This window comes from Pterocles gutturalis, unplaced genomic scaffold (genome assembly GCF_000699245.1).
Source record: "Pterocles gutturalis isolate BGI_N339 unplaced genomic scaffold, ASM69924v1 scaffold19559, whole genome shotgun sequence".
NCBI lineage: Eukaryota > Metazoa > Chordata > Aves > Pterocliformes > Pteroclidae > Pterocles > Pterocles gutturalis.
Window position 1 is genome coordinate 96,645 of NW_010131163.1, and position 22,502 is coordinate 119,146.

Below are 22,502 nucleotides of genomic sequence, written 5' to 3' on the forward strand. Positions count from 1 at the left end.
TACTTGTTTGTTTGAAGAGACTTTGTGTATTGCCTTACAGAGTGCAGCTGTGGTTTTGTTTGGATGAAATTAATCATTGAGCTTTTCACTGTGATGTGGATGTGGCATTTGCTGAAAATATTTTGACAGTTGTTTCTTCCAGGAAACTGTAAGCTTTGTTTTGGGATTTTGCAAAAACTTCTACCGTAACAGCAGGCTCCATCTGGCTAGGTTACTCCAGCTGGTTACTCCAGTTTTGCCTCAGATATTTCACGACCTTTCTGGCAGCATTCCTGTATAAAAGTGTGTGGAACAATGTGGAGTTCAGTCCACGTATTCTCTTTACTTTCCCATGGTGCAGGTTCAGATGGAAGCCATGCCGAACAGAACTTCTGATTATTTCTAGAGTCACTTTTTACTCGCCTGCCTTGTGGCACCAGAATGTTTGTTGATAGATTAAATTTGTGCAGATAATCACTTGAATTAAGAACACTTACCTGTAGTAACTGTGGCTCTTTGATACATTGTCCTCACAGCTACAGAGGAAGTACAAGCCTCAGAAATATACGTAACTGTACTTCTTTTTCATGGGCAAGCTACCTGCTGCTGTAACCTTTTAAGCAATTGAATGCTTAAGATTAATGACCTCAGAATGTAAGTACTGCTTTGGGGGTTGGACTAGATGACCTCTAAAGGTCCTGTCCAAGCCAAACTATTCTATGGTCCTACTAAAATCTTAAAGATGCTTCTAGAAAATAATTAATCACCTGTTAAGTATTGTACTCCCCTTCTTGCAGACCTTTATGCCTAGCTTAGGAGCCCGTAGCTCCACCAGAAGATCACTTTTGTCGGTCTCTTAGCTTCTTCCATTATATAAGTCCCTTTTACAGTCATGTTAGTGTGAACCAGGTTAGGACCTTCCTTTAGGAAAAGTTCAGGATAAGCTGAGACCAAATTATCTAGTATCCCTTAGAGATCATGTTAATGTGAGGGTATTGCGCTAATGCTTGGAAAGAGGCATCTAAGTTTAATTGGTTGGCAGATAAAGGCATTTATTTTCTCTTGGATTTTGCACAGAGAGACCTTCAGTCCATGACATTTTCATGGCTCTTGGCCACAATTACCCCTGCTGTGTGTGAATTTTTATTGCCTCTGTGTTTACTCAGTAGGTATCTGGACTCACCTTTGTACAGATTGTCTTTATTCTTCAGGGCACCACTGTTCCCTGCTGATTTTCTGTGTTAAATTACAGGGAACTTGTTCCGATTTTCAGCCTTTGTTTCTCTGTGGGAACCCTTAAGTAAGGTGCATTGATTCAGATTTTTTTTTTTCAGTTTGTCTGAAAAATCACTGTAAGTCAATTCTTCCTTTTATATATGGGTATTCAGGAGGCAGAGCAAACAAGCTGTCAACTTAGTGTGCCAAAAGGTGGGCTTTCAGCAGTGACTGACATTGAATTAGGCTGAAACTGAGGAAAACCTTCCAATGTATTGCAGATGCAGCAACGAGTTTGCACTACTGTGAATTGAGCACCTCTTTGTCGTGACCATGTATAACTTCATAAGGAATTATCTAAATAAGTGACCTTCCTTTTTAAATGCTTGTTGTATTAATCAGACAAATCTGTCTTTAGGATGTTCTCTAAGTTTTGAAAATACCTTTCCCATTTATTACCACTTGTTTTCTTCAACTTCTTAATGTGCACCTAGACCCAGTCCCTTCAAATCTCTGCCTCAGTTTGTGTGAAATTCCTGAAGCAAACCACTGTAGTATTTTGGTGAAGTACTTTTTACACATTTAATACTAAATATTCTGGGGAGAATTGGACATAATTGAAATAGATGGATTGTAGATGATGAAATAAAGTATGATTCATTCTTTTGTTTTTCAAGGTAGCAGTGATGGTTCTGAACTCAGTGAAGAGACTTCCTGGCCAGCATTTGAAAGGTAACAAAAACTACCACTCAAAACCTGCATTTCTCTTATTCAGACATGGCTCCTTGCAATCTCTCGCTCAGCCCTGAAAATGAGGCTTTAGTGTAATGATCTAGAGATCTTCTAGAGATGTAAGAATATTAATAAACCGTTGTAAGTTCACTGTATCTGTTAAAGCAGCAAAGAAGTAAGTTCTACGCGCTAGTACTAGGGCTTTTGTCTAATTGGGTGCTTACTCATTGCACACTTCTTCTAAATAGCTCAGCCAGGGTACCATTAAACCCCAAATGATGTTTTTGTTTTATATATTTGCCTATCCCATGTATGCTGTTCTTGTGACCTATCTGTGTTTCATTTTCACTTTCCCTGATATATTTAATCTATTCTTGGTCCTTTTGTTCTTGTCATTGACAGTCACCTGTTTTCTCTCCCATCTGCTCTTCACTTCATTGTTACTTACCCCTGTGTCACACGGGAAAGCACAGTACTGTCCCTTGCTAATGCCTGATTTTGTGGTTCAGAATGAATATCCTTGTCAAAATACCTGCTCAGGTGACATTGACCACTTCAATCCTTTCCCATGTTGTATTTGAGAATGTGGAAAAAGACTTAACAGCTGTAATTTAATATAGTATAAGGTAGAAATTTCATACTCCTTATGTCAAAAGATTTCTTCTCCTCCAAATTACTCTAGCCTTCATAGTTTCTTCACTCCTTAGAGAGCGCTTTGGGAACTCTGTTTGAAATTGCATGTTTTTCAGGGTGAGCACTTTTCTCTGCTTCCAGGGAGAGGGAGTGGGTTCCTTACAGACGTTCAAAACATCATGTGTGAAATATCTAGAGATATGCAGCAGCTTTGCGTATGTTCCTTGGTTTAAAAGATGATGAAGCAATTTTTGGAATTTAATAGGTAATACACTGACATGGAAATGTAAAAAAACATGAGGTAACTAGAGAGGCCATCTCTCTAGTTTTGATCCATACAGTGGGTTTCTGTTCTTATAAAAGAGATTTTAAGTGAGGGAGAAGCATTAGTTGTCTGGAATAAACAGCTGCTGGCAAAATTGGGATACATCCAGTGTTACTAATGACTACTTCCTATGCAGTGTGAGTGGGAATTCAGTATCCCCCAGTGATTTAGAAACAGGATCTTTGGGTAGGAGGGCTTAAATCAGCAAAATATAGAATCATAGACTTGTTTAGGTTGGAAAAGACCTTTAAGATCATTGAGTCCAACCGTTAACCTAGCACTGCCAACTCCACCAGTAAACCATGTGCCTAAGCACCACTTCTACACATCTTTTAAATATCTCCGGGGATGGTGACTCAGCCCCTGGGCAGCCTGTTCTAATGCTTGACAACTCTTTCAGTGAAGAAATATTTCTCAATATCCAATCAAAACCTCCTCTGGGGCAACTTCAGGCCATTTCCTCTTGTCCTGTTGCTTGTGATGTGGGTGAAGAGACCAACACCCACCTCACTACAACCTCCTTTCAGGTAGTTGCAAAGTGATAGTCTCCCCTCAGCCTCCGTTTTCTGGAGTAAACACCCCCAGTTCCCTCAGCCACTCCTCATAAGACCTGTGCTCCAGACCCTTCACCAACTTTGTTGCCCTTCTTTGGGCACACTCCAGCCCCTCAATGTCCTTCCCGTGGTGAGGGGCCCAAAACTGCACACAGTGTTCCAGGTACGGCCTCACCAGTGCTGAGTACAGGGGCACAATCCCTGCCCTGGTCCTGCTGGCCACACTATTGCTGATACAGGCCAGGGTGCTGTTGGCCTCTTGGCCCCCCGGGCACGCTGCTGGCTCATGTTCAGCTGGCTGTCGACCAACACCCCCAGGTCCTTTTCCACTGGGCAGCTTTCCAGCCTCTCTTCCCCAAGCCTGTTGCTTGTGAACCAAGTGCGGGACCCGGCACTGAGCCTTGTTAAACCTCATACAGTTGGTCTTGGCCCGTGGATCCAGCCTGTCCAGATCCCTCTGAAGAGCCTTTCTACCCTAAAGCTGATCAACACTCCTGCCTGCCTAACAGGAAGAAATGTGATAAAATTCCTTCTGTTACTTGGGGAATCTGTGTATTAAATATTCTTGGTTTTCCTGGCTTTTCTGTTGTTTGTAACTGGGAAATGCAGAAGGGGTGAGAACCACAGTTACTGATTGTTATTAAAAGCAACAGAAACAGTTTGAAGCTTGAGAAAGAGCTTTCAGCGTTGGGGTGTCCCTTTAGGCTAAGCAAAACTACTCAAAGGACTTCAATTCCAAGTCCTGGCAGTTACATCACGTTAAGGGCAGTATACTAAGTGACCCTTCAGTCTCACTGGTTGTCATCCTGAGTGTCTCTGAATAGATTTCCCTGAAATAGCTCGAATCCAAGAGTGATAGCCTCTTTGTTATGCAAAAAAACAAGCTTAAAGGTAAGAAGAAGAAGTATTTCATTTGCATGCAAAATATATGTACGCACAAATATACAGCTCATATTATGGTTTTCTTTCCTTCATCTTAATTATTGCTTTATTTGTCTATATCTTGAATATTTTTTATTAGAAAGTAATAAATTCAAAGATGTAGGTTATGTTGAAAAGGAAATGGCATATTCTGGGATAGATTAGTAGATGGTAATTCATTAGTATCTTCTTGATAATTCTTCTTGCAGCAATGGCAATAGTTTGAGCTTCAGCTGGTTTTAAAAAACCCAACAAAACTAAAAAAAAAGCATTCTTCTTGTTTAATGCTGCTGACCTTTTCTGTATCCCTTCTTTAAGACTGTTTCATTTGCCTTTTCATTCTGAGTTCAGATTGAAACATGACAATGCTACTTGTTTAGGTGTCTCTTTCTGAGAAACACTGCTTTATCCAAATATAAGCAGCTTCCTAACTAATGCAAAGCCCCTCTCACAGGTGACAGATTGTTAGATTTAAGCTATGTAGGAGATTTTACCTGTAAAATTCTCGTAGGCTTGTACTTAACTGCCTGCTTCTGCAGAATTAGAGCTGATTTTCAATCTTTCAGCATAAGACAAGCAAGTAGAAAAACAGATAAAAATTAGGAGGTGAGGACAAAGTGCCTGTGCTTCTATGGACTTAAATGAAATTCAGTCAACTAAGGGATCCAGAAAGATAAGGTTCAGTGAAGCAAAACAGTATTCAAAAGGCAGCTCGAACATAAGTCCTGGCTATGGATAACGGTATAGATCAGGTTAAGGACTCTAGAATATGAAGCTTATATGTAAAATTTAGAGCTTGTATGAACTGGAGAGTCAAAATGTTGCTTAGTTTACTTCAGTGTTAATACAATAGTATTTTAAGAAGTGTCAGTCATATTTTGATAGTGCTTTTGATTCCTTTCAGCCCCACAGCATGTGTGTGTGTATACTCATAGGATTTGAATAATTTTTGATAGTAACATCTAAAGTCAGAATTTGAAGACATAAAAGTTTTATTAATATGATTCCTTTAGACTGATTTAATCTGCAAGGACTAAATGCAGACTTTGCTCTCAAAGGTATTATTCTTGAGTGCCAATAAAACACTTCAGTATTATGAGTTGTGACAAAGAGAATTCTGATGAAATAAGAAACCATGCTGTCTACTCCTGCATGCATTTTGCTAAATAAAATTATCCTCTGTCTCTTATTTCGAAGAAGTGGCTTTGTGATACGCACACAAAAAATACTACGCTGTTTTAGCAGTCATGCTGTTTGTGTGAATAAAAGTATATGTAATACGTACAATTTATAATGGAATCCAACAGGAACAGGTTGTACCATTCTCTCGGTCCGGGGACAAGAGTGTCACGAAATGGCTATCGAGGCCACATGAAGGCCAGCAGGTACAATCCTCACTGCACCCAGAGGTGTCAGACTTTCCCTCTGGTGTTGGTGATTTGGTTTGGTTTAATAATTAAGTGGGTGTTTTCTGATGTTATCTTTCTAACTTATATGTCAAAATAAAGGTAGAGACCTTTTTCTTCAGACTTAAAGCTTTCCTCTTCTATGACTTAATCTATATAACCATAAGAGCTATTTTTCATTCTGGTCTATAAATCCAAATTCTGAACCATTGAATCTTTATATCAAGGCTTAAAGATGTTTTATTAGAGGTAGCTTTTTAACTGCCCACCACTGTGTAGCAGTGTTGGTAGTTCTCACGTGGACAGCAAAGCTGCTTTTTGTGCTAATGGATGGCATTCAAGAAGTCTTCTTTGCTGGCAGTTCTGTATTGAGTTTCTTTTCCCCTCTGCCCTGAAATAAGAAATATGGCTAAAATGAGTAACGCATTAAAACTGTCCCCAATTCATTATGTATAGTTTTATCAGCAAACTGACATAGTAATATAACTGATTATTCTGATTAATTAAAATACAAATCCTGTCTCCAGCTGTGTGGCACCCTAGCTGGGAAAGAGATGGCCGTTAACTATGAAACTTCTTTCATGTTAAGAAGCAGGCATTGTCTCACTGAATTAAACTCATGTTCACATCTATCTGTGTCCCAAACTGTCTCCATATCATCATCCTGCAATGAAAATGTTTGCTAGATTTCCAGTTTACTTTGAACATGCATGAATGTTAGGGTGGATGAAACAACAAATCCTGGCTTACTTCAAAATGAGTTTCAGACACTGTTTAATTTCTTGGCTTTTCTAGAAAGCTGCTGGGTTCGGCAATATGCTGAATATATGCTCTGACTGACATTTACTGAAGTTTTTTCTGTTGTAGTTTTTTTCTCTTTGAGAATGTTTTGTAAGTCAGTCAGCTTCATAATTTTAATAAAGCTAAGGTTTCTTTTCACAGTGCTGTGCCTGGCATTTGTTTTGGCCCATTGCTCTTAGATCCTACGTAGAGTAGGTGATTAGTAGAGCACCAGATGCATTAAAACACCTTAAAGCTGTGGTTCGGGTTTCTACTCTTTATTATTGCTTCTGCCCACTCTTCTTGCTTTCAGATATTTTAAAGATTGTGCATGTTTGAGCTATGCTTTGTTTTTGATGTGCTAATGATTCTAGTGTTTCTAACAAAAAAAAAATAATCTTTCTTACAAGGGCTGAAGGAGAGGTTTTAACACATACAGCAACAGTATGACTGTCCTTCAAACGTTTGGTTTTTAAAATTAATTGTTCTTGTATTTCAGTTGTGTCTTGAGTTTTAATTTTTTTAATTAAGGATTACCTGCTTGGCTAATTAATTTTTCTGATCACTTTTGCTTGTGACTGTAAATTCCAGAACAGCAATTCCTTGTAACAGCCTATGTCTTTTCCCGCAATGAAGTCCAATGAATAAAAAGTTGGCATTTCTAAATTAAAAAATATATGTTTGCATTAGTTTGTGGTAATGATTGGAAAATGACCTTAGGAAAAATACTTTTTCACACAAGTCTTCACATGCTCATTTCAGCTCCCTAGAATCTGAAGATTTGGCTGTTCATTTGTATCCAGGAGCAGTTACTATTCAAGGTGTTCTCAGAAGGAAGACTTTGTTGAAAGAAGGCAAAAAACCTACAGTAAGATTTTTAATTCATTTTCTCACCTTATTCCTTTGCCCAGCTATAAATACCATAATGTGGCCATTGTGCAACTAATTCAAGTGTCTGAGATCTCCTCTGCCTTGCTGATTAAGGTTTAGGGGCACTGCTAGCATTTGCATTATTCTGTTTGGTGGATTTATTTTGTTTATAAGGCTATACCCATAATCTAGGAAGTAGAAGAGGAATTTAATGCTCCATAAAATGTGTTAAAATTACTGATAACTTTTAAAGAGGGGAGCATGTTTTGTCTGCCTGAACAGTAGGGAGAATCCTAACAATTTGTAAATAGATAATAACCCTTAGCCTTTGCATTGCAAATGCTTGATCATGAATTATAAATCAAAATACATATTCGTGACAATGGAGGGATACCCCGTGGTAGTACATAAAATGGAAAAGGGACAAATGTACTCTTAAGTCAATGAAGTGTTCAATAAGAGTTGCAGAAAGTATACAGTAAGATGCAGAAGTTTGTTCTCAGATGAGTGAGGAGAGGCACATGTTCTTTCTGCTTTCTAGATTTTTAATGCATTCACAGGCCTACACGAATAACCAGAAACAGCAGCTTTGGAAACATGGCTGATGGTTTGGCTGGACAGTTAGTGCTGTCATGTTCTTGAGGATGATGCCTGCTATTTTACAGCTCAATATTATGAAACATTTCGCTTATCCATTGCACTTCTTTTTTTTTCTTTTTTTTTTCCCTCTTTTCTCTCTAGGTGGCATCTTGGACAAAGTACTGGGTAGCACTGTGTGGAACCCAGCTCTTTTACTACGCTGCAAAATCTCTGAAGGCCACAGAGAGAAAACATGTATGTAAAACAGGAATATTCCAGTATCATCTGCCAAAATTAAAATGTGATTTCCTGGTGTAAGCACTGAGAGTAGTTTAGGACTTGCATGATTTCTAGTCAGCACTATCCTGTCTTCCAATCAGTTGGTCACCTCATGTGGATATGCCCTGTGATGGGTTTGCCCTTGGCTGGGGACCAAACCACACACCCACTCATGCAATTCCTCCCCCCCCACCCAAGGATAGGGGCGAGAATGAAAGGGGTAAAGGGAAAAAAGGACTTGTGGGTTGAGATAAGAACAGTTTAATAACTAAACTACAATAATATTGAAAATAATAGTATATACAAATATACAAATGAGTGATACACAGTGATACTGCCCCCCCACCCGATGACCAAGGCTCAGCCTGTTCCCAGCTAACGATCCTGGAGCAGGGAGAGTCCCAAAACCGCATTCACGGAATGGACATGACATTCTGAGCGTCCCAGACTGAGAACTGACTGGGGTCGGGGGGGGGAAGGCCTTGGGAGAGTGACCGCCTGGAGCGAGATGACCCGAAGCAAAAAAGATCTGGAACCAAAAAAGGCCAATCTTCCGGAGGGTCCTCACCTATATACTAGGCATGACGTGTATGTTATGGAATAGATTATTGGCCACTTTGGGTCTCAATCCCAAACCTAAGATCAAATCCTGGGCTAGTAACTGGGGCTGTGCTCCCTCCCAGCTTCTCCTGTTTGCAGACAGCCAGAGAAGCTGAAAGACCTTGGCAGCTGCGTAAACATCACTTTTTATCAGCTTTCTTCTGAGCACAAATCCAAAACACAGCCTCTTGCTAGCTATTATGAAGAAAGTTAACTCTGTCTCAGTTTAACCCAGGACAGCCCTAATAGAAGTATCATGCAGATTTATGTGCTACACCAAAAATATCTGCTTTGACTATGCCATGGGTCTCTTTTGAATTTGTTGTTTGATAGGGAAGGGAACTATGTCATTGGGTCTGTCTGCTTTTCTAAGGTAGAAGTCATATCTTTTGATGATCTTCGAGTCTTGCAGTAGTTTGTTGCTAATTGAAATCCAGACAAGCATTGATGTGGAAAGACTGAGGAGTCACTCCATGTGACATTAAACATGTACTGGTTTCATGTATGTGGTAAAATTAGACTACTCTCTTTTTCTGTCTAATCCTGTAGTCCATTAGCTACAGTGGAGTACAGAACAATTCACAGAGAGCTAGCATATCGTATGATGCTGGCTTTCCTTTTATTCACTGCAACTTAATTTGAAAGAAGCTAAAAATACTTCGCTTATGTGGGAAAGTAATAAAAGGATTTTCTGTAGATGTTCCAGGGATGTTATGATGTGCGTAGTTCCTGTTTTCACTGGTTAATTATAAAGCAAGAGGATGCTGCCAGAGATTCTGTTAAGAGACTTGGTAAAATTTGAGACACTTGGATCTTTTTCCAAATTAATTCACTACTCAGAACCATTAATTATAGTTGCCTTGGCCAGTGTTTCAGTTTAATTTATGACAACTGTCACTGAAGAACATTTGCTTTGCATAAAGCTTATGTAATTTTACAAACTGAAATGTGCTCTTAGAATCCTTGTAAGGGAACTTATTTCTATTTCTTTTTGGTACAAAATACTGTCTTCTTATTCTAACATATGTATGTTCAGAAGGTAGAGATTGGTAAGCTAAGATTTCTCATTAGTAGACTCCTGGATATTTGAATTTTCTGTGTGGAAAATTTGTACGTAATGTTGTCTTAATCTACAAAAAAAGTAGAGTATTTTCCACTTTTATCGAAAGTAGTTCATTAGGAAACAGTATTCTAATACTTAGAATTGTTTAATAATAGGTAATTACTTGTAGAAATATTTGCATAGTTTCTTTGCTGTCATCCGTCTGCCTCACCCCTTAATAGCTTTGATTGCTTAGGTGAAATCGAAACTGGTCCTACTTAACTTGTCTTGACAGTTAAGGCAATACTAGCCCAGACCAAAGGCTTGGTAGCCGAGCATCCTGTCTCCTGGGTGTCTTCAGAGAAGTGTATGTGTTTGGATGTATTTGCTTCTGGTATCAGTGAAAACCTCGTAGAAATAGTCTGTCTCATTAAAAGGAAAGAGCAAACTTGTGAACTGTGATGAGCAGAAATGTGAATTATTAAAGCAAAAGAAAAAGAACCAAGAGAAAACTTGTGCTGGCATTATGTCACTAACAGTTAGTTGCTTGGTTTTTTCTGGAAACACTGAGAAATGGAGAATAAATTTTTTGTAATGTCAGACTTTGTGTTCCTGTTACTGATGTGATGCCTTTAGGCTTTATGCCAAAATTGCATTTTGTTTTCTTTTAAGAATAGAATATTAAATTGTATGTCTCTCTCGTCCATTGTCTGTCAAAATACTGAATGATGGAAGACTTTACCATACTTGTACCTATTAAATCAGAAGCTTTTTCAGTATTGTGTATAAATATTTTAGAACAATCTAAATAACATATGGGTTTAGAGAATTTGGAAAAATTGCATAGCTGGTAATTTTATTGTTTGGAAATTTGTATATTGAATTTTTGTGGTCCATTTGCTTAAGTTCCCTTCAGAGTAACAATTTTAGTCATTTAAATGGTCTTGCCCTTTCTTTAGGAAAAGTAGATGAGGTAAAAAGGTAACAAATGTAAACATTCAAGTCTAGTATCTGATCCTCTGGAGTCTCTGTTACTGTGAAAGCCTTTACTTTTGTCTTGAAATGCAGTCATATCCATTTAGAATGCTCTTTCAAAAATTATTTTCTGAATTGACTTTTAATATTCCCCAAACCACTGATGTGTTGTGATACCTATAACAGCTCAACTACTAGTAAACAGACACTAGTGCCTAAGAAGCTAAAATCTGGCTCTCATCTTTATTTTCTCGTGTTTGTTTGTCCAAGCATGTGCCAGCAGAGCAATAACGAAGTTTGCAGATAGCGGTGAGGAGACACTCAAGTCCATAGCGCTGGCAGGATTACCTGTTAGAAGCCTGCCAGCGTTGTGGCTTGCAATTACTGAGCAGCATTTGAGCAATGCAATTCCCAGGAAAGGGAGATACAAGAGTGATAGTAAAAAGCAATGACTGCTAGAGCAGATTTTTTTTTTAACAGTTGACTCTGTGGAATTGGACTGAACTATCCAGCACAACCTTGGATTTGTCTACGCACAGCTGATGTCTTGGTTTTAGTTTTTTAGGGCAGCAAATGTATTTTGTTCTGTTTGTGGATGCAAAGCGTGGTATGAAGCTCAGGTCTCTGATTCGGTTTGCCAGGTGCAATCATGGTTAAAATAATGTAATACCTATTAGTTATGCTTTGGATTTTCTTTTATTTAAACAAATAGTTCACAGTGAATGCATGTGTACATCTGCTCCAAAGGTTATTATAACACTTAGTATAATCTACTGCTGGTAAGGACTCAGATGCAGACCAATATGATCATGCTGTAGCCATTTATTATGCCTTGATTACACACTTTTATACAGAGCTCTTGCAGATTTGTCAGCTACTAATTGGATACAATGATTCTAAGATCCTAACAACAAAGTTACTATTGGCTAGCTTTAGTCCTGGGAACGGGACCCTTAAAATTACTTAGTCATGCTGATTATTTACCTTCAGTTCCTCCATATCTCACTTACATTCTGCATAATTGCCTACATTCTCATTCCTTGCTGATGTTTTTTCTCCTTTAGTACAAATCAACTACGTAACCTTTTTCTTCTAAAAAGGTTCCCACAATAATCTTTATGCTGAAATTAAGGTGGAAGATAACCCTGGTAGCTTGTGGGAGACTGAGGCTAGGGGATCAGGGGGAAAAGCTCTAGTTTATTAAACAACCTGGTAAGTGACGGGCAGAAACTTTGTTCAGCTAGTCTACCTATGTTCTACTTTTAACATAGCTATTGATGGCTTAGATTTCCATCCGCTTCACTACAGGTGAAAGCCTCAGCTTTTGTTCTGGAGTCCATGAAGATGACTTGTCAAGATTCATGCTTCAAATCATATTTGGTTGCATTTTCAGAAAGAAAATTAATCAAGAGAGAATGAACAGTAGATGATCAACCATCTGTAGGTAGATAGTGCATGGGTACATGTTCTTTCTAGAAATACTGTCCAGTTATATTCCGTAGAGGTCCATTCTGCAAAATAGATTTGAGGCTAGATCTAGGTTTTGGTTTTGTTACTGTCCAGATTAAATGGTTAAAAAATGGATTAAATGGTTATAAAGGATGATGCTGTCTACTTCCAAGCGGCTTTCTTTTTCAAAGTTTGATACATTTGAGATTTACATAGATTCAAATATTCCAGGCATCTTCTGGAGCCATGTAAGCATCTGTCTTTTCAGCTTCCTTTCTCAGGGCCTCTGTGACATGGAAAGGAACACTGGCAATGAAAAAGCCAGTCTGCTATAAAGTTTCCTGGCTAGAGCTCTCATGGTAAATGTGTCTTGATTACAGGCATGCTTTTGACCATTCTGCTCTTGCTATTGCTTCAGGCAGCTGAGACTGAGGACTTGGAATGCACTGACTCTGAAAGCTCTTCCAGGCTTATAAGAGCCAACCTCTTTGGAAAATTACCTCATGAAAATCATAGTGTAATCCAGCAAAAAGGGCAAGAAATCCTCTCCCTTTTAGACTTGGGCAAGCCAGCTCTTCTTCTCGTGCCTATGGTCAAAGCCAAATACAGTGTATTCCAGATGTGAATCCTAGTCCAAAGGAAGAGGATGCTGTAGATACCTGAATGTGGCAAATTTTCTTGTGCTGCAACTGCTAAGAAGGACTACGAGACATAATGAGTTTTGTATTTTAAATAGTGAACAGGGTTCAGTTATTACTACACTAATGGAAAAAATTTTATGTGAATTTTAGAGCCCAGAGATGTGGTACAGGAGAATCTCAGAGGAACGTTTGTAGCTTTTATCTCATGCTGGAATTGTACGCCCAAACAAGCATCTGTGATGAAACTGTAGGATTTGCACACTTTTAGAACTGGACAATAGTAAAAATAGCCAAATTAAAATTAGTCTTAAAGTGTTCACCCTGAAAAATGCGAGTACACCCATAAAAAAACCTGTTTATAGTGATTGGGCTGGAAGAATCTTGCCAATTTCTGTGACAACATAGCATGCTTGAGAGATTTTTCCATGTTTGTAGGTACTTGGAAAAGCAACAGAGAATTTTTAAAGCTTCATGCTTGAGCATGAACCCTTGTTCATTCCAAGCCTTCATTGCTTGTTATATTCAGAATTAGACCCATTTGTTGGCACTTGAGAAAACTTGATAGTTGTTGCTCAGGCACTTTCAGCGAAATACCCTGATAAAGAATTCTAGGAAGTATGTTCAGCCACCAAGAAAATGATTTGAATATTAGAAAGCTGTAAACATCTCAGGAGATGAGGAGGAGGAGATTTGTATGTACCAAAAAGTTGGAGTGAGAAGTCTGTTCACAGAATTAATCAGTTTTTCATTCAAAGATTTATGCATAAATACGTTTGAGCTCAGAACAACCGTAACAAAAAAATATATTTATGTGAAGGTTAGCACCAGAGCTGTGTAGTTTTCTGTATGTATGAGAGTGTCATTCCAGTGGCTTGTATAAAAAAAGCAAAGAGGAACCAGGAACATTAAATTACAATGAAGCTTTCATTCCCTTCATGTTAACAAAGCAGACTTGCTGTTAGCAAGGCTCTGCATCAGTGGAGAACGAACTGCCCTGGGGGACTACATAAACAGGAATACAAACCCAGCTGTGCAAAGGGATGGAAAACTGACATGTGTTTCAAGTGATGAAGGATTGAATGCTGGCAGGAAACACTTTCCTTGTGTAGCTTTTTACTTTTTGGAGAAGTACCTTGATTAACTAATTGTTTTGAATAAAATGAAAAAACAAGTGAGCTCGAACAGTTTTGATTGCATGGTAATTTGACATATTATATACCTACTGTTACGATAGATAACTAAGATAGGAAAGTGCACATGTGCTATTTTCATTAAACTCTAGGAATGAGTGCAGTTAAAGAGGTACCTTGTTGATCTGTAGACTATTAAAACTGCTTTGTGACTCAAATTTCCTCCTCTGTGAAAAGGACCTATTAGTGCTTTGTAGGACTCCTTGGAAGCTTGCATTTTGCAGGTCCCTTTTAAGTGTAAGTTGTGTCCTCTTGTTTTTCAAGGCAGTGTCTTCAGTGGGTCCATGGCAATTACTGAATATATACTTTATTTTTTTAAGAACTTGTGAGCTATATTCTTATTTTATTCTTTGTAGATGTCTTTATTCCTTCTTTCTGATAAAATTCCTCAAAGTTTTTTATTACTGACCAAAATGTTCAAAGAAATTTCCATTTGTTTGGAAAGAAGTTACGCTATCCAGCCATCACTGTAATGAAATGTTGTCTGATACAGCTTTATAATTTACTTCCTCTTTTTATGAGGTGTTACCAAATCTCTCCACCTCCCAAAAGCAATAGAGCTGCTTAACTTTAGTGTATGTGTTTCTCTGCATTTTATGAGGGATGGTCTTTTCCCACAGTTTTATTCATAGTAATATCAAAAAAGAGGGCATCCATCTCAAAGTTTGGCAGGCAGGTCTTTCCAAAGAACAGACATCATCACTTTTATGCTTAAGCTATCCGTACAAGCATCCCTTCAAACTTTCCAAGCTTTTATATTTCCACTGACATTACACAAATGTCAGCTGAACGTGACTGGTAGGAACTTGTGATGGAATGGTTCCTACAAGTGTAACTATAGCGACATAAAGAGGGCAGTACACAGATGATGCATTCAAAAGTTTATAAGATCTAAGGAGGTTGGACTCTTATTCTGAACTTGGTTAAAGTACTTTTTGTTTCAAATATTGGTCTAACATTTGTTCAATTTAAAGTTCTAATATATTTTTAACTGAGGTTTAAAATGTAGCCTGTTGCACAAGTCCCAGACAGATAAACTTCTCTGGACATTCAAAGTCTCCAGTTAATCTATGGCATAGATTAGAATAACTGACATTAGACTTGCACTGGAATTTTATTTATAAAGTAATTACATTCCCATATAGAGAATATTCTTAAAAGGTCTTACTTTGCTTGTGGTACCCTCAAAGTTATTGGCAGTAACGCTTCCTTTTGCTGACCCAGAGTTCTAGGTTGGTAACGGTAAAGCAGTATTTCTAAAATGACACAAAAGACATTGATGCTTAGTGTTGTAAACCTGCTGTGTGGCATTAGTATGAAGAATAAAAGTATTCTAGTACTATAAATCCATTTTAATGACTTCAGATATCCCTGAGATTGTTTTAGCTTTATACTTTCTAATAATGTAATTAAAGAGGGGTCAAAATTACTGTGCTAATAAAGGGATTAGAATAGGGATTTAACAAGAGGAGGAAGACACATCTGATAAGGACCAGCATAGAGCAGAGTTGGACCTTCTGGGCAGAGAAGTGAGGTGAAGCACTGCGGAGGGTGAGAGTGCTAGGACTGATGAAGAAAGTCTGTGTCAGAGCCATGAATACAGGAAGAGGAGATCTGGCAACTAATGATTTGAGAGAAACTGAATGAATTAGATATAGGGGAGTGAAGGGGACTGCCTGAGCAAGTAATGAGAGGTGGGTTGTGAGGGTCTCCTAATAAATAAGGAAGGAGGCCAGGGAGAGGAAGGTTAGTGGTTTGGAAATCAGTTGGATTTAATGGGCAAGTAGCCTGGAACTGAGAGGAGAAGCCTGAGAAATAGAAAATAATACTGGCCAAGTGAATGAAAAGGAGAGTGGGACCAGGGAGCTGTCAGGAGAGGGGCTGGTGTAGCAGAGACAGGTGTTGGGCTTAGAAGAGGCCTCAGTTATATGTTGGTGTGTGAGTAGCGCTATGAACAGGAGAACCTCGTCATTTTGAACATCTTGTCAATAAATGAGCATGTTATGTTCTGCGCACCTGTTTATTGAATCTGCACCCTTGTTTGATCCATTTCATTCATCAGGTCATAATATTTAATTACACAGTTGTGTTATCTTGTCCTCAGGATTCGTGTTATGTGTAATTGCAGACTATTGTAATTAATGCCTGTTAACTTTAAATAATTATGGCACAGACAAGTTTCATTCTTCTGTTAACAGTGGAGGGATTCGCTTTACATTTGTTACATTTGTACTTTTTTTTGGACTATAGTATACGTATACTATACGTGCAGTAATGTGGTGAGGAATGGCATTGTATTCATACAGTGTATTTTAGATGTCTGTTGACACATTTTGGGGGATTGTGATATTCCTTTTAATTTGTTTTGAGTATCAGTCATTGTGGTAAGTTCTGTTTTCACTAATTCCATATAAAATTCATAAATTTTATTAATTTTATGAACTGCTAGGCTTCCTTTGAAGTTATTATTTGTCCTTAACAGTATCACTGAGAAGTGCTCTTTTGTTGTTCTGTGCAGTCAGTCTGTCTGAAGCTTCTTGTTTTACTTTAGTTTCCACCTCTGCTTGTATTTTCAGTTCAAATCCACGCCGAGTAAGAATGTGTCAGTGGTGGGCTGGATGGTGATGATGGCAGATGACCCTGAACATCCAGATCTCTTCTTATTGACCGATTCTGAGAAGGGTAAGCAATGTAGCACCAAGAGTGCAGTCGTTCCCAGAGTAAACATTTGCTTTGCTGAGGTGTTCATAGGCAACTAAATGGAAGGATGTTATATTTTACTTATTCAGCTGCTCTCCCAACATGTCCGGTTTGCCTTTAGAATGCTATGGGAACACTTGTCTGTGGAGAATCCTTAGAGTCTTTATTCAGTTCTAAGAACTCTCCAAGTGATTAGCAACTCCACTTGTGATTTTTATTGGGAGAATTCATCTGCATTCTTTTAAACTATATTTAGACCACTCAGAGGCATTTTCATGTATGTGAACATGTAAGTAAGAATTAGTAAAAAAAGTTCAGTATTCAGCTAACACTAGGTGCCTGACCAGTCCCCTCTCCTCTCCAAATGAAAAATAAAACCCAAACCATCTATTCAAATGTAGCACTATTACCAGGAGGAATAAAAAAAACCCAAACAAATAAATAAAACCCCAACAACAAAAAATAACACTTTAACAGAAATCAAGGCTCCTCTGCAAAATAGTAGTCTGACGTAGTGCCCTGGTTTCAGTTTGAACTGTGAAGAAATCGTTACTTTTCCATAGAATTTCAAGCTATGCAGAAAGAGCATCATTAGCAGTAATATTAGCAGATAAAGGAGCTTAACATTATTGCTTTGTCTGCTTCAAGTCTTAGTACATTTTATTTCTGAGCATCTGTTCTAGCACCACTGATATAGTCGTGGAAATAATTAATACTTGTCAGCTTAAACTTGGCACCCGCAATCTGCAATGTTCTTGTGATACTCGGCCTTTCTGAACCCAAGCAAGCGCTGTATAACACCAGACACTGAAAATACTAGTCTGAAATACAGAAATCTGTTTAGGAACAGTTTTCAAATATTTTCAACTGTAGCTTTTTAGAGTGCATCAGTGCTATCTTGCACTTCATTTAAAAAAAATATTATAAACAAATAGCAATAATGGCAATGAACAAAAATATTTTTGTTGTGTGGTTCTGAGAAAGAAATGTCTTGTTCTTTCCTAGTTGATGCTGGTGTTAGTTGAAATCTAGAATGTTGGAAAGGAAGATAGGCAAGCTGAGACTTCTCTCTCACTAGCTCGAACAATTAAGTTGCACCTATGCCAAAGTGTAAAGTTATATGAACCATCTGTTACTAAATCTTTTCATAGTGTTTTAATTTTGAGTTGTTTGAATATAGTTAGGGTTAAAGTATATAGTATTGTTTGTGTTTCTTTATCAGTTTTTTCTCTACCTTTCTCACTTAGGAAATTCATATAAATTTCAAGCTGGAAACAGAATGAATGCAATGCTCTGGTTTAAGCACCTGAGTGCTGCCTGCCAAAGCAACAGACAACAGGTGAGAGCAAGGTGTTGAAAAGGAGTGGGAGCTGTTAAGAGCTCAGAACTGACAGATCTTCAAGGTGACTGAGCTGTAACTGATCACTTTGTGTGAAGAACCATCTGCTCTGAGCAGCCTGCACATCGATTTCACATGCGTATTGATTTACCTTAGCTTTCCTGTTTGTCCCTTTGCAAACAAGTCCTCAGAGCTTCTGTGGTAATGAAGAAGGATTTGGGGCTATCTTGAGGCTAATTTAAAGTAATGGGGGAGGTGGAAGGAATGCTCTAAAATGTCTGTCTGAGTGGCAGTATTTTTGTCATTGCCCATTTTAAAAAGGCTATTTTACGGTAATATAAAAAGCTGTAAACTGTAGCATTCAATATCAATCCCAGATAACTCTCCCATAGTGCTATTTGGTCAGGTCTTGGGCACACATGTTTTCTGTTGTTTGTATGTATTTCTAATATGTATTTAAAAAATAGTTTAGTCCTGGGTACATTTGGCAGACTTTGAAAGCAGAAGTAGAATTTTCCATGAATCAGAAGGGAATATGACCACTCCGACCCCTATTAAATTCTGTCCCTATAAATTCTTACAGACGTTTTTCATCAGCAAAATCCTTTTTAAGTTACCACTTTGACATCCTGAAATCTCCCTTTTCCTTTGCACGTTTGTTTATGGATTTCTCGAAGCAAAAGTACTATTGAATTTCAAGGGGAAACAAAAGGACCATTCCAGATCCTTCTGTGCTTTCTTGTTCAGTTCTGCTTCTGAGAGAAATCTAAGGAGGGTTGCAGAAGCTCTCTTGAAAGTATTTGCGATAGCACTGAGGAGAGGGAATTGTGTTCCTGGCTGTAGAAGGTGAGAATAGTAGCAAATAGTGGCAAATTGTTTGCAAGAAAGGGGTGACTTCCCAGCAAGCCTGAAAACTGCCCTCTGAGGACAGCTTTTATTCAATAAGGCTTAACAATGCTATTTAATGCAAGCTTGTTTAAAGCATTCAGCCCCTAGCTTGTGCAAAAGCAGCAGGCTTAAGGATCTTGGCAGGTCTTCCTGTGGAAAATATGACAGCAAAGTGAAGATAAGTGTAGCAGATTTTAAAAGAAAAAAAGGGGGGGAGGATTCATGAAAAAAAAACTACCATTAAAAGGCCAAAACCCCTGCCACCATAATTTGTTGCATATTTTCCATTTTCTGGCATGTTGTGTAGTTGTACTATATGGGTTCTTGCAGCATAGTTGCTCCCATAGAAGCATCTACGCTTCACACAAACGTCAGGTTACAAAGGTTGGTTTACCAAATGAGTTAAAAGAAAAAAAAAAAAAAAGGGATCCTGTAAAATTTTTCTCTTGATGGTGATTTGACTCCTGAACAATGCTTTCCCTAGAGAGATACCTTAAGGTACTGTTCAAAATGGAAGATCTTGCTTGCTTGTTAACCGTATGACTGCCTAAGAAGGACTGGATGTTTAAATCTGCTTTCGACAGAGTTGTAGACGCCTCCCCAGGTGAATAATACTAGGAACTATTAATAGATATTATTTTTAATTTTAACGGTGGAACTTTTGCCCAGTTGATCATTCTTGCTCTTACAGGTAAATGGTATAGGCAAAGCAAGAAATGCTTGCTTCAAATCTGACCAAACTGGGTCCTTATTGACTGTCATCAGGAATGTGGTGGTTCTTTAATAACCTGAGTAAACAAGAGATGTTGCTGTCAGGCAGATTCCTAATGGGGAGAAAATAGGGATATAAACTAATGTAATGCAAACTAGCTTTCACCTTCATGAAAGGGGGTGATGTCTGCAGCAGGCATTTAGGTTTCCTATGGGAAAAGCCCAAGCAAGTGTTTATGCCTCGTTTTTTTAAATTAGTCTTAAAAATACTAGAGGGCCTGCATCAATCACTGACCTGTGTGCCAAGAATTCTCTAGCTGGGACTCAAGTGAGAAGGTTCTGCTTGTGTAGTTTGGTGCTGAGATTTATCATGTTAAGGTTGTTTTGCTGACAACTTAAATCTTAAATGTCATCAAAATTAATCAGATCTAGGGCCATATAATAAAATTATACACCATGCAGCAGTTTAATATTTTGATTGTACTTGGGTTTTCTACAGCTTTAAGTATCCTTGTACTGCTGAATGATAGTTGCATTCCTCCTCCTTTTTTTTTTCTGGAACAGAATAAATGTTAATGATGTGCATTTAAACAGGTGGCTAATCTGTGAAACAGTGGAATGCAAGTACCCAAAGTAAAATCTGCTATCTCTTATATTTTTGTTTTCAGGTTCCTGCCAACTTGATGACCTTTGAATAATAGGCTAATTCGAAACAAAAAAAAGAACAATTGGAACCATCTCATAATTGAGAACGAGGTCCTGATGAAAAATGTGCCAGCTGTATTTTGTGCTAGAACGGAGCCTGTCAACTCGATCTCTGAACTCTGGAGCCCTGAACAAAACCACTAAAGGTTGGGGAGTAGAGTCCCCCAAATTAAAAATGGAGTTGCAACATGAATTGCCATGGACCATGCTTCGTTATATTCTCTGAACTGACCTGTGGAAACCACTGCCTTAAAGAGTGAAAGGAAAAACAACATGAAACACCAAATAGTGTGTGTGAAACTTCTGGCGGTGCTGTGCTTGAGTTAAATAGATTGTAGCTAGTTTGAGTTTCTTTTAACTTTATACTAATTTTGAAAATAACTCACCTTTTTAGGCATTCTTAAGAAAACAAGTAAACTGGTATTTAAGAGTTGTATCAAAAGCTATGTATGAGCCAGGTAAAAGAGGTACTACATGTTCTAGAGATGTTGTTTAGACTATACCAGGAGTTCTTGATGGGAGCTCGTCCCAGGCACACTGAGCATGGAGCAATGTTATTTCTCTCAGACCTACAAATGTAAGAAATGTAACAACTGCAAGTTTAAAATAGCAGTAAACTTGCAAACCATAGTACTGTATGGGAGCCATATTCCCTACAAGTGGCACAAAGGCTGAGCACTTACACACCAAAAACTTTTTTGGTACGTTGTTACCTAATTCCTGGTTAGAAATGTAGTTCACGTGTTTTGGGTGGTCGGGGTGTGTGTGTGTGGAAGAGATGAAACTGAAAGCACTGTTGGGTCAGAACTGAGTGTTTTCTTCCCATTTGTTTCTACACCTGTCACTCTCCTACATATGAAGGTTGAATGACAAAAAAAAACCAACACTTGGATATAGTTCACTGAGACATTTTCCTTCTCTGGGTATCTGTTAATTATCAATTGGGGACCACTGTCAGTGGATGGTGTTTCTTAATATCACTTAAGTTTTTAACAGATAGAGGCACAATTTCAAGCTTTCATGTTCTCATTTGGCAATAATTGATTTTTAGTAATCGGTCTTGGTCAAAATAGTTGACATTGTGTGGTATTGCTAACATGGCCTAAAGCAGACCTGACATGCAGAAGCTCTTTTGATCTACAGGCAAATAATTCATTCATTAGAAGGTAGGATAACCTATGGAGAGAAAAGGTGTGGGACTATCAAAATTCTATCCTTAACAGGATAGTTCTTGGTCACTGAAGTTACTCACAGAGAAAAACTTTATGGTTGTAAAAAGGGAGCCGTGCTTTATCTGTGTGTTTTTTGCTTACGACTTTGATTCTTGCTTTATTTGGGTTTCCTTGACATCACCTACATCTAGTTTCCTGGATGATTAGTCTGTCTTTAATCTTCAAAAATATGATGTTTGTAAAGCAAGGAAACATTGTCCAAAATATGACTCTGATATCAGAACTCTGAAGTCTGTGAAAAAGTAGTAACTGTTCCATTGGCATTGTGGTTTAGTGGCCGTAAATACGCTTGCAGATTCCACCATGAATACTCCTTTTTATAAAAAAGAAACAAGCTACCTACCAGTCTGTGGCAGAGTTCTCTGACTATCTAATAAAGGTTTCTACTAGTAGTGATCATTTTGAAAATGTACAGTTTTTTTATTGCATCTGAGTAGAAGCCTATAAGTTCACTTTTTGGGTCCTTTCCAGAGTCAAATTTATCTCTTAATGGAAATACTAAATTTATGATTTCTGGGGATGGGGGGGGGGAGCAAAAAAGAAGGATAATCCAATCTCAAAGTAAAAAACCAAACCAAAACACAAAATACCCCAACCACTTGGTGATGTAGAGGAGAGGGTAAATAGGCTGGTTTATGTTTCCAAGACTTGTTCTTGTGAATTGGCTCTTGGTAGAAAGAAAACAGTAGAAGGATGCTTCTGTCAGAATTACACCACAAGCACTGTGGAAATTTGTGTCCCCTTGTAATTTTTTTGT

At 38.2% G+C, this 22,502-nt stretch overlaps 1 protein-coding gene across 2 annotated transcripts in view; it reads left to right on the forward strand.

Moving 5' to 3' along the window:
• RALGPS2 (Ral GEF with PH domain and SH3 binding motif 2) overlaps positions 1-22,147 on the forward strand; it is a 94,006-nt gene extending 71,859 nt beyond the window's left edge. Inside the window, exons 13-19 of one of the 2 annotated variants that reach the window (XM_010080517.1) lie at positions 1,872-1,926; positions 5,667-5,744; positions 7,308-7,413; positions 8,157-8,249; positions 16,747-16,852; positions 18,118-18,209; positions 20,477-22,147. In XM_010080517.1, the coding sequence (XP_010078819.1) occupies positions 1,872-1,926; positions 5,667-5,744; positions 7,308-7,413; positions 8,157-8,249; positions 16,747-16,852; positions 18,118-18,209; positions 20,477-20,506 (560 nt within the window). In that variant the 3' untranslated portion in view covers positions 20,507-22,147. The remainder of the gene's footprint in view (positions 1-1,871; positions 1,927-5,666; positions 5,745-7,307; positions 7,414-8,156; positions 8,250-16,746; positions 16,853-18,117; positions 18,210-20,476) is intronic. The other variant, XM_010080518.1, reaches the window with a different exon arrangement.
• Positions 22,148-22,502: the final 355 nt, after the last annotated feature.